General features: G+C 37.5%; 2 protein-coding genes and 1 long non-coding RNA gene across 3 annotated transcripts in view; all 3 read left to right on the forward strand.

Moving 5' to 3' along the window:
- Positions 1 to 3,871, forward strand: part of fam131ab (family with sequence similarity 131 member Ab) — a 36,368-nt gene extending 32,497 nt beyond the window's left edge. The window contains exons 4-5 of the mRNA XM_077230449.1: positions 1 to 2; positions 2,716 to 3,871. The exon at positions 1 to 2 is cut by the window's left edge and continues 130 nt beyond it. Of these exons, the coding sequence (XP_077086564.1) occupies positions 1 to 2; positions 2,716 to 3,236 (523 nt within the window). The 3' untranslated portion in view covers positions 3,237 to 3,871. The remainder of the gene's footprint in view (positions 3 to 2,715) is intronic.
- Positions 3,872 to 6,782: 2,911 nt separating this feature from the next.
- On the forward strand, positions 6,783 to 7,471 carry LOC143738287 (uncharacterized). Its single transcript, XR_013203874.1, has 3 exons — positions 6,783 to 6,967; positions 7,018 to 7,311; positions 7,374 to 7,471. It is a non-coding gene; the product is annotated as an uncharacterized LOC143738287 (long non-coding RNA).
- A 2,115-nt stretch (positions 7,472 to 9,586) lies between these two features.
- hspb12 (heat shock protein, alpha-crystallin-related, b12) lies at positions 9,587 to 15,098 on the forward strand. Its single transcript, XM_077230450.1, has 5 exons — positions 9,587 to 9,723; positions 9,961 to 10,414; positions 10,487 to 10,594; positions 12,705 to 12,838; positions 13,805 to 15,098. Exons 2-5 carry the CDS (start codon positions 10,192 to 10,194, stop codon positions 13,985 to 13,987), a joined length of 648 nt encoding a protein of 215 aa, XP_077086565.1. The 5' UTR covers positions 9,587 to 9,723; positions 9,961 to 10,191; the 3' UTR covers positions 13,988 to 15,098.
- Positions 15,099 to 15,367: the final 269 nt, after the last annotated feature.

The following is a 15,367-nucleotide window of genomic DNA, read 5'->3' on the forward strand; positions in this document are numbered from 1 at the left end:
AGGTACACACACACATTCATACAACACACACAAATATGATCAGCTGATCACAGTCAGTGCAAAAATACATGCGCACCTCTTAGTGGATTTGAAGCATATATTGATGCACCAAGTTGCTATTTATTCCAATATTGTTAATGGATGTAATGATCTATTGATTTGTTATAGCATCTAAATAATATTCTTGAGTTTCTTTTTTTAATTAAGGCTAATGATGACCAATTTTTTCTGGTTTTCTTTTTCTCTCCCCCTTAAACTAAACGCTGAAACGAAGCACAAACATTATTGTCCTAGTGCCCTACTTTCATTCAGAAAACATATCTTCCCCCTCCTCCCCCTCTCTTTAGTTTTGCTCTCCGGTGCTATTTGATATCCCAGCATTCATTTCTCCTGCAAGTTTAATGTTTTCTGCTGCAGCAGACGAGAGAGAGAGAGAGAGAGAGAGAGAGAGAGAGAGAGAGAAATACAGTTGTACCACATCCAGCTTGTCTCTTTATACAGCTAATTCTTGCAGATTTACACCTTGTTCGCTGTACGACACGTTTCCACTGCCAATTAAAGTTACTTCACCCAGAAATGAAAAATCTGTCATCATTTACTCACCCTCATGTCGTTCATCTTCGAAACACAAATGAAAATATTTTAAATGAAATCTGAGAGATTTGTGTACCTCCACTGACAGTTACACAACTACAACTTCGACTCTTATAATCCTTATACGAGCAGTTTAGTCCACATTTTCTGAAGAGACTCCATCACTTTATATGTTGAACAAATTTAATTTAGGCTTTTATTCACATACAAACATTGATCAGCGAACATAAACAGAAGCTCAACCGTACTTGCTTGATGCTCGATAATGAACCTCATTGGTTCTTGCTGAAGCTCAAACGTGATTCGTAACACGAGAATGAACCTCATTGGTTCTTGCTAAAGCTCAAACGGGATTTGTAACACAAGAATGAACCTCATTGGTTCTTGCTAAAGCTCAAACGTGATTCGTAACACAAGAATGAACCTCATTGGTTCTTGCTAAAGCTCAAACGTGATGCGCAACACAAGAATGAACCTCATTGGTTCTTGCTGAAGCTCAAACGTGATTCGTAACACGAGAATGAACCTCATTGGTTCTTGCTAAAGCTCAAACGGGATTTGTAACACAAGAATGAACCTCATTGGTTCTTGCTGAAACTCAAACGTGATTCGTAACACAAGAATGAACCTCATTGGTTCTTGCTAAAGCTCAAACGTGATTCGTAACACAAGAATGAACCTCATTGGTTCTTGCTAAAGCTCAAACGTGATGCGCAACACAAGAATGAACCTCATTGGTTCTTGATGAAGCTCAAACGTGATTCGTAACACAAGAATGAACCTCATTGGTTCTTGCTAAAGCTCAAACGTGATTCGTAACACAAGAATGAACCTCATTGGTTCTTGCTAAAGCTCAAACGTGATGCGCAACACAAGAATGAACCTCATTGGTTCTTGTTGAAGCTCAAACGTGATTCGTAACACAAGAATGAACCGCATTGGTTCTTGATGAAGCTCAAACGTGATTCGTAACACGAGAATGAACCTCATTGGTTCTTGCTAAAGCTCAAACGTGATTCGTAACACAAGAATGAACCTCATTGGTTCTTGCTAAAGCTCAAACGTGATGCGTAACACAAGAATGAACCTCATTGGTTCTTGCTAAAGCTCAAACGTGATGCGTAACACAAGAATGAACCTCATTGGTTATTGATGAAGCTCGAACGTGATTCGTAACACAAGAATGAACCTCATTGGTTCTTGTTGAAGCTCAAACGTGATTCGTAACACAAGAATGAACCTCATTGGTTCTTGCTGAAGCTCAAACGTGATGCGTAACACAAGAATGAACCTCATTGGTTCTTGCTGAAGCTCAAACGTGATGCGTACCCCATTGCATTCTGGGTCTTGATCACATGACGCCTGTTCCCTGGTCCCCAGTTGCATCTTTTGGGCATGCCTTGCTGATTATGTCACTATCTGATCTGTCACTGTCACCTATCAAGCGACGCACAAATGCAGAATGTTTATACCGTGACAGAAAGATGTATTTTAAAACATAGAATGTGTACGAATATTGACGATCAAGTTACGTTTTTTTTCTATTATTATTATTGTTATTATTATTATTAGGTAACACTTTATTTGGTTACACTTTATTTTACAGTGTCATTGTTACTTATGTTACATGTAGTTACTATAGTAATAACTATAAATGATGCATAATTACACGCAACTAACCCTCAACCAAACCCCTAACCCTATAGTAAGTACATGTAGTTAATTATTATTACTCGGTACTTAAATCTATAATTACAGTGTAACAACAACACCTTAAAATAAAGTGTAACCCTTTTTTTACAGTATCCTTGTTACATGTATTTACTATAGTAATAACAGTAAATTATGCATAATTACATTCAACTAACCCTAAACCTAACCCTATAGTAAGTACATGTAGTTACTTAATATTACTCAGTGCTTCAATATATAATTACACTGTAACAATGACACCTTAAAATAAAGTGTAACCAAATAAACTTAGTAAAATAGCAAGACGGAGAGATTTCAGAGAATCTATTTTGAATTATGTTGCTTCCCAATTAAAACATCCTTTAAAACCAAAATATTGTTTTAAATATGTGCAGTGCTTTGATTCTAACTCACCTGTTGCCTCCTCAGATCTGTCCTCGTACCCTCATTACATGCGGGATCTCTTACACACTCAGGTGTGTCAGGCTCACCTGCGGGGTCGAGGTCTGTGTGAGGCCGAGAGCGGGGTGGGAGCTGACCTTTCACCTCCGGTGGGGTCACCGGGGTCACCGTCAGACACGCTCTGCTCCAGCACGTACAGCTTGGACGAGAGACACCCGTTGCTTCGGGACCTCGGGCGTCACGTGGACTCGCCCGCCGCAGAACTCACCGCCAAGATCCTCAGCGTTCTTCAGGGAGGGGAGGAGCTACTGTTGGCCCGCCTACACAGGGCGGGGCATCGGCTAGGCCACTCCCCCTGTTGCTTGGAAACATATTCCGAGACATTCGAAGACACGCCTTGTAAGGACTGTAGAGGCGGAGTCTGTCTTCCGCCGGAATATTCCGTTCGTAGAAAACCGTCAGACGTGGTTTCGTCTGGCATCGTGTCTCTCGACGAGGAAGACGTGGAGGAAGAGGAGCGAGAGGAAGAGGAGCGAGAGAAACAGTGACGTCTCTCGTTCTGACGTGACGTGCATGTTTATATTCGAACTTCGCCCACTAATTTGCATTTTTCTCCGGGCGTCACTTGCTCTCGTTGTTTGAACTCGTGTTTCTTCGTTATCGACTTTGAACGCGAGACTGAATCTTTGGTTCTCAGGCTCACGGGAACAAAAATGCATCTTGACGAACTGAAAATAAAATCTTATGAGGTTTCGCAAAAAAGGAGGAATGTAAGACTGACGTCAAACTAATTATCGCTGCATGTATTGCAAGTGCCGAACTGAACTTAAAATCATAAATGTTTGGATCTGGACGTCCAGTTGTTTAGCACGGTTTGTGGATTTGGCTGTTGTGTAAACTGCTCCTTATGTGATGTCAGGCCCCATTGCATTCTGGGTCTTGATCACATGACGCCTGTTCCCTGGTCCCCAGTTGCATCTTTTGGGCATGGCTTGCTGATTATGTCACTATCTGATCTGTCACTGTCACCTATCAAGTGACGCACGAATGCAGAATGTTTATACCGTGACAGAAAGATGTATTTCAAAACATAGAATGCGTACGAATATTGACGATCAAGTTACGATTTTTTTCTATCATTATCGTTCTATTATTTATTCTTCTATTATTATTATTATTATTATTATTATTATTATTAGGTAACACTTTATTTGGTAACACTTTATTTTACAGTGTCATTGTTACATATGTTACATGTAGTTACTATAGTAATAACTATAAATGATGCATAATTACATGCAAATAACCCTAAACCAAAACCCTAACCCTATAGTAAATACATGTATAATTACAGTGTAGCAACGACACCTTAAAACAAATTGTAACCCTTTATTTTACAGTATCCTCGTTACATGTACTTACTATAGTAACAACAGTAAATTATGCATAATCACATGCAACTAACCCTCAACCAAATCGGTAACGCATCATTTTACAGTCCTGTTCCACATGTACATACTATGTACTTATTATAGTAATTACAATAACTGGGTAATAACTAGGTACTAACCCTGAACCTAACCTTAACCCATGTACTTACCTTATATTACCCAGTACTTTCTTAGGTTAGTACACTGTAAGTACACGTAAGTTAACGCACTGTAAAATGAAGCGTTTCCACCAAATCCTAAACCTCTAGTAAGTACATGGCATTAATTAATAATCAGTACTTAATTTTACAATTAAACTGTAACAAGGACACCTTCAAATAAAGTGTAATCTATTATTATTATTATTATTATTATATTAAATTTGATTCATATTCTTGAATGGAATGTTTGCTTTTCACGGTTTGGTTTTATTTTTGAAAGCATTAATTGTCTAAAGACGAACACAATGAATGTTTAGGAGTTGATCCAGTGTTGTTGAATCGATGTGAGTTTCGCCGTTCGAAGGACTTTCCGAGAGTTGCTCTATTTTTGTACTGTGGTTTTTGCGGTGAATTGCCTATTTGGACTAAGTGAGTAACGCTGTGGTTTGTTCACAAGATGCTTGTTGATTTGCTTTCTTTCTTTCTTTCTTTCTCTCTCTTTCCATCTCTGAATTATCACTGTGTGATATTGTCTACATCAGGAAAAAAATAATACTAATGTGAAAAAGAAACAAATGGCCCTTTTTCTTTATTTGTCTCTGGAGAGGGAGCGTGTGTGCTTTATAATTATTTTACTGTCGTTCGTTTTCTTTGTGTTCGGTAAATGTCAAGCACCCTCTCTTTTTCTATAAGGGCCACTTTTATTCTCAGACGTTCCCGTGTTACCATGGAGATCCATGATTCAGAAGAAATTATGGCTATAGTCAATCAGACAATTCTGACAATCTAATTAGCCCACTCACACACACACACACACACACACACACACACACACACACACACACACACACACACACACACACACACACACACACACACACTCAGACACAGAGTATCACAGTATCAGATCATGTGTGTGTGTGTGTGTGTGTGTGTGTGTGTGTGTGTGTGTGTGTGTGTGTGTGTGTGTGTGTGTGTGTGTGTGTGTGTGTGTGTGTGTGTGTGTGATCCACTGAAGAAAGAAGATCATTCAAGTTTTACAACAGCTTAAGGGTGAGAAAATTATTCCTCTGGCTTAAATCGATTCTTAAAAAGATGGGCGAGTGACAATCAAAGATATGGCCTCAATCCTGAATAGATATTTTACTGGCAATGATGTTCAAATGCAAGACTGCACCATCTAAAACTCATGACATCACTTCCCCCCCACGCCCCAGCCACTTCCTGTCTAATGCCACATGGAGTGTTTCCATAGCAACAGCAGAGGACACAGCTGCTCATTTTGCTCACCGGGCAAGAATGACGTGAAAGGTTTGTTTTAATGCTGATATTTTACCACATTTCAGTGGCCTAAAAATGATTATAGCTAATAGTTCAGAGTCCTACATTGCATGCATGTGCAGCGTTTTTGTGCTCCAGACATGAATCTAAATCATCTTTTGATAATTAACATGAACTGACATGAGCAGCTGTGATTTCATTAACTAACATTAACAAATATCAATGATTATTATGTTAATGTTAATGCATTAACTAAAGGGACCTTACTACAAAGTGTTTCCATTATAGATTAAATTAATATTTTGAAATAATAATAATTATCATTATTTTAAAATATTGATATGTCAAGAAAACGTCTAAGGTGTTCGAGATGTTGTTTATCGCGTTGCTATGCAGTTGCTAAGGGTGGTAAGAACACCATAGAGCGCATCAGTCGGGTTCCGTAAGTAAAAACTCTTAATATCACTCATTTCTATTTAGTTTTAAAAGAATCGAGTTTAACAGTGGAATTTGTGGTGAAAAACTGCATTACCCATGATGCTCTACAAGATTCCACCAATCAGGGAGTTGAAACAAGCAAAGGGCGCCAAAATAGCTTTTTAGCCTGATGATATATATATGTAGCTCTTTCCCTTGTTGTACCTTTGTATTTTTGTCTGCTTTTTAAATACTTTTTATGATTCACCTCATATCTTATTGCTTGATCCATGGCTTATAACTCTTTAATGAAGACATTTTTGAAATCCCTGTGAGAGAAATGAACGGGGAAAAAATATTTCCGGAACCAGCGGCGCTGAAAAAGTAGACCGGCTCTAATGCACTCCATAGCAACCGCATAGCAACGCACTCAAAACTATTTTGAACATCATTATATGATTGTAGTCTCTCGTCTTTTATGGGATGATGTTTCTGGCTTCCACAGCGCTGTGATGATCAGTAGCATCTCCTCTCACCGCAGGACGGGTTATGTAACGCACTCATGGCAACATTTGCCAAAAGTCTCTTACAGTCTGATTATGAATCATCTCTTGGACTCCATTTTAAACACAACAAGTGTCTTACTGTTTTTCTGTTTCATCCTCCATTCACTCTTTCCCCTTCAGCGTTTAAACTTCAAACTCTTTAATCTCACTGTTCTTCCATCTCTCTCTCTCTCTCTCTCTCTCTCTCTCTCTCTCTCTCTCTCTCTCTCTCTCTCTGTCTCTCTCTCTCTCTCTGCAAAGATTAGCTCTTTTTTAAGGTTAAATGCTATAAAAAGCGTCTTAAGTTTCGGTCACACCACGCTCTGATTGGCCGGATGCTTCCCATTGTGTTTTAGGCCTTCTTTTAACCTTCTCTGCGGTCACTTTCCTGCAGACAGAGACGCCTTTGAAGTGTGTGTGTGTGTGTGTGTGTGTGTGTGTGTGTGTGTGTGTGTGTGTGTGTGTGTGTGTGTGTGTGTGAGAGTTTAAGCGTAGCCTATATAAATAGACATTGACCTCCTGTCTGAAACCAGCAGTCAGGACGTTATTATGCACGAGCGAGCCGTTCTCTCTCTCTGTGTGTGTGTGTGTGTGTGTGTTCATTCTGGGGTCGGAGTGTGTTAAACATGCATTTGTCTCTCTGCTGTTACACTCTTAATTAGAGCGGTTCATGGACTCCGTAGGTTCTGGAAATGACACTCGCTGGGGACGTGAAGTGTCAGTCAGCGTTTAATTAGACTGTTCATTCCCTTGATAGTGAAGTGTGTGTGTGTGTGTGTGTGTGTGTGTGTGTGTGTGTGTGTGTGTGTGTGTGTGTGTGTGTGTGTGTGTGTGTGTGGGCGGGCGCACAGACACATTACAGGTCTAACCTTACGCTTTCATTTTCTTTTGTATGCCTTTCTATCTTATCGATATCAGACTGCTGCTTATTTTAATATCAAAGTGTTTGTTTTTGCATCTTGCTTGGGTTCCAAATAAAATCTATTAAAGTTGCTGTGTGTATTTACTGCTCAAAAATAATCTTATAAAACATCACCACGGAAACGGCATATTAACTACATATTAGTTATATATTAATTGCATTATTGTTTGGAACATGCTTAATAGTATAAAACTGAAGTTGTAGTCCAGTAGAATACCTGAAATGGCATTACCGGGGGGGAAATGTGCATGTGATTCCTGTGCATTAAAGTTGACTATGTGCAAACACATTAATGCACAGGAATCAAACCATTTTGAAGAGCCAGCGCAAAAGCAAAAATATCATGTAAACATTGTGCTGTAGGTTTAAAGGCCCGTTCACTGCAAAAACAATAACTGGTAACACTTTATTTTAAAAGTGAGATAGTTACATTATACAGACAAGTATACAGTAGTAACGGTAAATTATACATAATTACAAGTAACTAACCCTAAACCAAACCCGGTAGCACTTTATTTTACAGTACTGTTCCACATTTACATACTTAAAGTAATTGCAATAACTGGGTAATAACTAAGTACTAACCCTGAACCTAACCTTAACCCATGTAGTTACCTTATATTACCAGTACTTTCTTACGTAAGTACATGTAAGTGCACATAATGTAAAATAAAGTGCAACCCCAAACCCTAACCATAACTCTATATTAAGTACGTTACTGTCTGAGTACGTACTACATTTGAGTTTGAATTTACTTTGCGACCCGTAAAAAGTACATTCTATACAGTATGAAAACGGTAGTTTGAATGTAATGTGGACGTACTACATCCGCCATGTTGTCATTATCATGTAAGACTATTTATTTATTTATTCGGGACAGTGCACATTAATGAACAATCTTACACTCGAGTTGAGACTGTAAATGAGCCAGATCATAGCATAAATGCTCATTTTCATCTGTAGTCCCGAGGCAGGAAGACAACAACTCAAAAGGATAATATGACAATATACAGTATCAGTCAAGAAACACATTGACACGCATTCAGACAAATTACATTACAGCAATAAAATTAGTCAAAATGAGGACATAACTGGGAACTTTTAAGAAACTGTTTAAGATGTTTTTTAAATGTGCAAAAAGTGGGACATTCTCTAATGTTTGTTGGGAGACAAAAGTGACTTCCTCTGATAGACAACAGTTTGTCCAAAGGTTGTTTTTCTATGTGTGATCTCTAGGTCTCCTCTGAACGAGGCTCTAGTGCAAAAACCTCCATCCGCCCTTGGTTTAATGTATGTAGAAAGTGGACGTGAAGAACTTTATAAATTAAACCGCTATTTTTAAAATTAATAAAATTTTCAAAATTGAGCATATTGTATTTTTCCAAAATATTACACTGATGGGATGACAATGGCTTTTGATCGAATATTTTTATAGATTTTTTGAATACTATGCATTTCGAACATACTCCTCTTTTGGGGTACTGTTTTTTTGCATACTATATAGTCTGTTTATTATAAGCGCACTGCAGTTTCTGCCGCTTCAAATACTCAAGCCCTTTAAACCAGGATGGATTCTGATTGGCTCTCAATGTTTTTATTGTAAAGCAGGATGGATTCTGATTGGCTGTCAATGTTTTTAATTTTTCATCAGCTGAAACTGATGTTTCTGAAAGCGATTTCAATGATATCGTGTCTCTGTGCCATTGTTGTTATAGTTGTGTGTACTTTGCAATTATTGTATATTTATATCGATTTTTAGAACTGTATCTTTACCTTTATAGTTATTGTCCTTAGTGTGATCGGGCCTTAAGAGAAAATAATTTTATTAAGTATTTTATCGACATGCTCAAAAAATGATAAAACTATTTGGGCATCATCTATTTGCCTACAGGTCTATTTATTCATTTATTGATTCAGGTCCAACGTGACACTGACTGGATTTAATTGTGGTTGATAAATAATAATAAAATCTAACTTAACGAATACGATTTTTGCTAAATCATACATATTTTACGAGTTGCCTACTTCGTGTGAATTCGTACGAATGACCTTCCCCTGACCCCGCCCCTCAACCTAACCATTACATTTATTCATTTAGCTGACGCTTTTATCCAAAGCGACTTACAATTGCTATATATGTCAGAGGTCGCACGCCTCTGGAGCAACTAGGGGTTAAGTGTCTTGCTCAGGGACACATTGGTGTCTCACAGTGGATTCGAACCCGGGTCTCTCACACCAAAGGCATGTGTCTTATCCAATGCGCCATCACCATCCATTACGTGAGTTCATTCATTCATTAGTCCTGACACTGATTATGTTTACTTGTAATTGATAAACACTTAAATATGTTTAAGATACAAATTTATACATTTTATTTATTGTTTGTGTTTGTTTGTTTGTTCGTTGATTCTGACTGGGTTTACTTTCAATTGATATACACTCTTAGTTTTAAAAAATTACTAATCATTTTTGTTTGTTTTGTTGTTTTTATTATTATTTTATTCATTTATTTGCAGTTTTTCGATCAGTTGGGTTCTGCAGGTCTTTCTGATCCCACCGTCTCCCGCTGATTTGAGAAGTTTTCCATGTCTTATCTCGTTGACCGTTATTCCAGGAGTGGATTCCAGAGCCAAGGCCTTTTATGGAGTGGTTAGAGTGTACAGCTGACCCATAATGCACTGCGTCTGCTCGCTATATGAGACCCGTTCACAGCAAAGACTGCGCTTCTCTCCTCCACCCGTGAGCCCATGGCTTCTTCAGCCTCGGCGTTCCAGCGCTCGTCACGTTACAGCACCAGCACCGTCAGATCCTTCAACACCGACTCCCTCCACCCGAGACTTCACAGTGAGTTTGGAGAAGAAACATCCATCAGCTCCATCACAAACGGGTTCGAACCCGAGTCCTTCAGCCGTTGCCATGGTGATGTACAGGATGAGTCATCGTGGGGCGAGTCCTTTGGAGGATATCAAGGTAATCAACTGTTTAATACCACAGTGATCAAGAGTCTTTTATGGGTTACCAAGGTAAACAAGTGTTTTATAGGTTACCAAGGTGACCGAGAGTCTTTTGGAGGTTACCATGGGGACCAGCAGTACCAGACACCCCAAGGAGGAAACCATGGCGACTGGATCCTCGGAGGTGAAGTACAGGGTGAGTGAGGAGAAGTCCGTTTTAATGTCAAATGTAAAGTTCACCAGGCAATAGGTCCAAGATTTATTCAGCTTTATTTGTGGATATTTTAGTTTTTCATTTTTAAAAAAGTACTTTCTTGTTTCATTTTAATGTTCTTTCCAATGGGTTTGGAGTGGAGTAAAAACAACAGAACACCCCAGAGAGCATTAATCATCACTCAGAGCCCAAACTAACCAGAGAAACAGTGATGTACACCTGCTGTGAGACCTCAGGAATGAGAAACCAGAATTATATTGTGCACTGTAAGAAAAAAAACTGTAGAAGAATGGAAAAAAGGTACAGGTTATTAGGACATTTACAGACATTTCATTTAACCCTAGATCACAATGCAATACAGTGCATAGTTCAAATTAAACCTGTGAACACTTAAAACACTTTTTACTATTTTTGTATATATATATTATTATTATTTTAAAAAAATTGAAATCTGTATTTGCAAATAATATAGTATTAATTAAGTAAAAGGCAATTTAAGTACACTTAACTCTGACTCTTTGACTGTTTCTTCTTAATTTTTTTGTTTCGAATAGAGATCATGATTCTCCCCCGATTCTGAACAGACAACTAACAAAAATAACATGTAAATTACAAGAAGTTCTGACAAAATATTAAATGCAGCAATCTATTTAGAGCATATGTAATTAATTTTAATTAATTATTTATTTAAAAAATCGGTTTGAGTGAATGATTCAATGACTCACTCATAAAGACTTCACTTGTTTCATTACTGGATGAGTCAGCGTTTTTGAACTAATCTCATGGGTGAATGATTCGATGAGGAATACAGTGGATAGTATAAGTGAACACACCCATGCTAAAGTTAACTAAAAAGAGGGATAAAAAATCATCTTTTGGAAATTGATCTTAATGCCTTAATTTAAAAAATGAAGAAAAATCCAACCTTTAAGGACACCAATTTTCTTTGTGAATGAATAATGTATAATACTCTTTTTAGTCAACTTTAGCATGGGTGTGTTCACTTATGCTACGCACTGTACATTTATCACTTGTCGCCACCTGCTGATGTAACGATGTAAATGAAGCGGTGCAAAAGGTGATTTTCTCTATTTTGATTGCTACCGTAGACGTCAGTGTTTATATCCGAACTATGAACTTTTAACCCAGTACTTCTGTGATAATATGAATTATATTAACACAGAAATAATGATACTGTGTGGTTGAAAAACTTGTTAGTGAAGCTGTTTCATGCCTATTCATGACAACTCTCTCTGGATCAGAAAACAGATCTGAATGTTCGCTGTGATCGGACTTGTCAAAGGTTTCATAGAGACAAATCGCTGTCATTTAGGAATGAGATCGCGTGTGTGTTTGAATCGAGATTGCGATCTTTTAACAATAAATCATACAGCTCTAAACTAACCTGCCGAGTGAAGCTATACAGGTTTGGGTAATTTCCTAAGAGGCTTTATTTAGGTTATGTTTACACGACAACGATGTACTGGTCCCCATTCACACTGATCTGTGACAAATGACAAAAAAGGCTGTATTCTGCTGTCAGGCCAGTAGGTGGCGATGTCACTGTCAAGAAACACAACCCGTGAACACGTAAAACACGTCAGCTTGACGTCGCCGTTTTCACAAATTCACGTTTTTGTTGTTTACATGCAGACGGTAAAGGCATTGTTTTCAAAAGCTTGTGCTTTCAGGCCCCCAAACCTATTGTCGTGTAAATGAACGTAAAACGTTTTATGCGTTTTGGCCGTTCATTTACACGATAACGCCGTTTTGGGCGCCTGAAAATGCTAACTTTTGAAAACGGTCTCCATGTAAACAACAAAAACGCGAATCTCTGAAGACAATGACGTCATGCACATGCGTATTACGTGTTCAGTCTATAAGTGTATCATCGCCATCTAGTGGCCTGGAAGCAGAATACAGCGTTTTTAAATCGTTTTCGCGGATCTGTGTGAATGGGGATCGTTTTGACAATAGTGTCGTCTGTACACGGAAAACTCAAAAGAAAAACGTCTCAGTTTAAAGCATTGTCGTGTAAACGCACCCATCGGCTACTGCTCATGTTTATTCCTCATCAGTGTCTGCATTTCAGCTCGCGGCTCCGGCGTGAGCGCGGTCCGGGTGAGGGGGAACCGCTACTTTCTGTCTGCAGACGTCAGCGGGTTCGAGCCTCATGAAGTGGTTGTGGTGGCGTATAATCAGCATGTGGTTATTCATGCGGAGAAGGTGTGTGTGATCTCAAATATTCAGAATAGCATGCTAACGGCTGTCTCAGGAATATAGTAGCATGCAATATATTCACAGTATGCAGTGTACATTATATGACACACCCCTTGTGATAGTATGCTTTATGTGCACTTCAAATCCTAAAAGTGTATTTTTTAAAAACTGTAATTGCAGATACTGTAGCATAGTATTTGTGAAATAAAAGGCCACTGAAGTGCACTTAAAGAGTTTCACTTAAATACACTTTTTAAAAACTTACTTAACTTTATAATAACGTCAAATTAAAAGTCTTTTAGGTAGGGCCTATTTTATTTCTGTAATAAGTAGTCTTTTTAAAAGTATGCCACAGTGTACTTCTTTTTTATAATAACTCATAAATAACTCATTATTTGAACAGACTGACTTGAATTGAGGATTTTTTGCATAATATATTATTGGATTAAAATATAAAGTAGCTGTATTTATTTCTCAAATGATTACTGAACAGTGCAGAATACTACAGTTTGTTGATGCATATTACATATAGTTTTAAATACTGCAAGAAATTAATACTTTTATTCAACAAGGACACATTAAATTGATTAAAAGTGACAGTAAAGGCATTTATAATGTTACAAAAAATTCTATTCTATTCATCAACGAATCCTGAAAAATAAAATGTATCAGTTTCCACTAAATCTGATACATTGATGATAATCAAAAATATTTCTTAAAACACATATTAGAGTGATTTCTGAAGGATCATGTGACACTGAAGACTGGAGTAATGATGCTGAAAATTCAGCTTTGATCACAGGAATAAATTACACTTTAACAAATATTCACATAGAAAACAGCTGTTTTAAACTGTCATAATATTTACCGTATTTTTGATCCAATAAATGCAGCCTTGGTGAGCAGAAGAAACTTCTTTCAAAAACATTTAATAAATCTTTTGACCCAGTGTGTCCTGTGTCCTGGTTTCAGATCGGAGCAGATGGGAGCGTTGCAGGAAAGTTTACCCATAAGTCTGTGCTTCCAGCAGACATGAACCCTTTATCTGTGAGCGGTGAACTGACCGCTGAGAGGAAGTTGATCATCAGCATCGAGCGCATCCGTGACCCCTGTCTTCCACCCTCAATCTCACCTGTGACCTCTGACCTTCTGTGATCTCAACACTTCAGTCAAAGCAAACCTACAGACTCAACTACAAAACACAAGCTCAGGGAGGATGAATACTAAATCTCAGATATGATACAATCATTTAATCACCCATAGAACAAAAGGTTCTAAATAGAATCTTCAAGGGTTCCGTCAGGCGCTTCATATTTAGAACCTTTAGGGGTTCCATCATGGGATCATTTTAAGGATTCAGTTTGAATTCTTTTATTTTAATTACATTTTATGAATTGAGCAGCTTGTAAACACATTTTATCAAAAAAGAAAAATCGAAATAACTCATTAATCATGTAGGACATTTCTCCTTGTACCGTTTTGGTTTAAAGAGTTCTTTAAAATCGAGTGAAGAGTTCTACATAGAGTGACTCTTTGATATCTACTCATTTCACAAGGAATGCTTCGACTGTGTTTCAGTAAACTACAGATGCCTATAGTGAGAGCAGGAGTCCGAAATATATAAAGATGATCACGAACAGAAGATATGCTTGAAATCAGTCACATGACTTTACTGTATATTCACACTCACAAACATCATCTCAAAAGTCTTTAGGTTGCACCAAAAACAAAAATATAGATTGCTTTGGTTTGCACGAAATGAAGCTGACCTGGAATCAGTAGATTGATGCGTGATAATTTGATCTTTCTTGAGTTTCATCCCTGATGTTTTCAGAGTGTAACGGTCACGGTTTTATAATACAGCATCTAAACCTTGAGATGCACTGGAAAAGTATGTTGTACGTTTTATAAGAAAAAACGATTTCAAAATGTATTGTTTAATTCCATGTGTTCCTTGCCATTTCTTTTCTTTTTCTTTTCAGTGTGAGTTGCATATACAGTGTGTTTGTTAATGGAAAATCTACATTTAGACTATTCTCTTTCCAGTTTTAACATGATAAAGTGATGTCATAAATCATCTTTTCCTAAGTGAGGTTTTATGTTAATCAGACTCTTGATTTATTTATTCATTTTTGTTTTGTTTTTACTCTGTCTTTTTTCTTTTTCCAGCATTTTTTTATCGATCTATTTTCTGTATTGTATATTTCAATGCTATAAACTCTTTAAATGCTCAGAGTTGTGCCAATAAAGTTGAGTCTGAAGTCTCTCCATGTAGAAGATTATTATAAATGTGAATATAGAGGGAAAATATGTGATTTGAAGATTGGGAAAGCTCAGGTCTCTCATATTAATTCATATGGGTTTAGTGATAATGTGCTTACTGTTAACTGTACTCTACACAATGGCTCTTATAAAAAAAAGTAAATAATAGTTATATTCAGGTCTTTAAGTCATTCAAGTACTTTAATTCACAACCTTGATGAGTATTTGAGTTCATACGTGAAGAGCTTCTGATGCACACTGATAAAAAATATA

The sequence above is a fragment of the Siphateles boraxobius genome, unplaced genomic scaffold (genome assembly GCF_051911475.1).
Source record: "Siphateles boraxobius isolate OS27281-9 unplaced genomic scaffold, OSU_SipBor_1 143, whole genome shotgun sequence".
Classification (NCBI taxonomy): Eukaryota; Metazoa; Chordata; class Actinopteri; order Cypriniformes; family Leuciscidae; genus Siphateles; species Siphateles boraxobius.

Bases quoted from the DNA above. Each gene is read 5' to 3' on its own strand.
- hspb12 (XM_077230450.1), top strand. From the start codon at position 10,192: ATGGCTTCTTCAGCCTCGGCGTTCCAGCGCTCGTCACGTTACAGCACC. The intron at 10,595-12,704 runs GTGAGTGAGGAG...TCTGCATTTCAG, and splicing joins CCTCGGAGGTGAAGTACAGG to CTCGCGGCTCCGGCGTGAGC. The intron at 12,839-13,804 runs GTGTGTGTGATC...TCCTGGTTTCAG, and splicing joins TGGTTATTCATGCGGAGAAG to ATCGGAGCAGATGGGAGCGT.